Source organism: Cherax quadricarinatus, chromosome 13, assembly GCF_038502225.1.
Source record: "Cherax quadricarinatus isolate ZL_2023a chromosome 13, ASM3850222v1, whole genome shotgun sequence".
Classification (NCBI taxonomy): Eukaryota; Metazoa; Arthropoda; class Malacostraca; order Decapoda; family Parastacidae; genus Cherax; species Cherax quadricarinatus.
The window spans coordinates 1,201,702-1,203,272 of record NC_091304.1 but is presented as its reverse complement, the minus strand read 5'-3'; the positions used below and the strand labels follow the sequence as shown (position 1 = coordinate 1,203,272).

General features: G+C 55.6%; 1 protein-coding gene across 1 annotated transcript; it reads right to left on the bottom strand.

The window, feature by feature from the left end:
• Nucleotides 1–807: 807 nt before the first annotated feature.
• Nucleotides 808–1,308, bottom strand: LOC138852622 (uncharacterized; the record flags this gene model as incomplete). The annotated part of the gene is made up of 1 exon (XM_070084383.1): nucleotides 808–1,308. A coding segment is annotated over one exon (501 nt), but the record flags the coding sequence as incomplete, so codon positions are not given.
• Between the last annotated feature and the right edge of the window lie 263 nt (nucleotides 1,309–1,571).

The following is a 1,571-nucleotide window of genomic DNA, read 5'->3' as shown; positions in this document are numbered from 1 at the left end:
GATAAAAGAATTGAAGGAGGGAGAAGGTAGTACCTGACTACCTTCAGCAAGTAGCAAGTACCAGGCAGCAGGTAGCAAGTACCAGGCAGCAGGTAACAAGTACCAGGCAGCAGGTAGCAAGTACCAGGCAGCAGGTAACAAGTACCAGGCAGCAGGTAGCAAGTACCAGGCAGCAGGTAGCAAGTACCAGGCAGCAGGTAGCAAGTACCAGGCAGCAGGTAACAAGTACCAGGCAGCAGGTAGCAAGTACCAGGCAGCAGGTAGCAAGTACCAGGCAGGAGGTAGCAAGTACCAGGCAGCAGGTAGCAAGTACCAGGCAGCAGGTAGCAAGTACCAGGCAGCAGATAGCAGGCAGCAGGTACTACGGTTTCTAACACCTTCTGGTTACGACCCACAACAGTGGGTAAACCCACAGGGTCTTATTTTTACTGCTAGATGGGCAGGGATGGGCAGGGGCAAGAGGGGTGGGCAGGAGTGGAGTGTGTAGGTGGTGGTGGTCTGGGTAGGTAGAGTGGGGTGGAGTGGGGATTGTGGAAGGTAAGAAGTAGGTAAGAAGGGAAATAGGTAAGGTTTAGGGAAGAATATGTGAAAAAAGTTTGTGTAAGTAGAAACCTGAGGAAGGAAGAACCCAGGTGATAAATTGTGGCTTGTTAGTGTGCTGGTTGAGATAGTGGTAGTGGTGGTGGTGGTAGTTGTGGTGGTGGTAGTGGTGGTGGTGGTGGTGGTAGTGGTGGTGGTGGTAGTTGTGGTGGTGGTAGTGGTGGTGGTGGTGGTGGTAGTGGTGGTGGTGGTAGTGGTGGTGGTAGTGGTAGTGGTGGTGGTGGTGGTGGTGGTAGTGGTGGTGGTGGTGGTGGTAGTGGTGGTGGTAGTTGTGGTGGTGGTGGTAGTTGTGGTGGTGGTAGTGGTGGTGGTGGTAGTGGTGGTGGTGGTAGTGGTGGTGGTGGTGGTAGTTGTGGTGGTGGTAGTGGTGGTGGTGGTAGTGGTGGTGGTGGTAGTGGTGGTGGTGGTGGTAGTTGTGGTGGTGGTAGTGGTGGTGGTGGTAGTGGTGGTGGTGGTAGTGGTGGTGGTGGTGGTAGTGGTGGTGGTGGTAGTGGTGGTAGTAGTGGTAGTGATGGTGGTGGTGGTAGTGGTGGTGGTGGTGGTGGTAGTGGTGGTGGTGGTAGTGGTGGTGGTGGTAGTGGTGGTGGTGGTGGTGGTAGTTGTGGTGGTGGTAGTGGTGGTGGTGGTAGTGGTGGTGGTAGTGGTAGTGGTGGTGGTGGTAGTGGTGGTGGTGGTAGTGGTGGTGGTGGTGGTGGTGGTGGTGGTAATGGTGGTGGTAGCGGTGGTGGTGGTAGTGGTGGTGGGGGTTGTGGTGATGGTGGTGGTGGTGGTGGTAGTGGGGTGGTAGTGGTGGTGGTAGTGGTAGTGGTGGTGGTAGTGGTGGTAGTGGTGGTGGTGGTAGTGGTGGTGGTCGTAGTGGTGGTGGTGGTGGTGGTAGTGGTGGTGGTGTTAGTGGTGGTGGTGGTAGTGGTGGTAGTGGTAGTGATGGTGGTAGTGGTGGTGGTGGTAGTGGTGGTGGTGGTAGTGGTGGT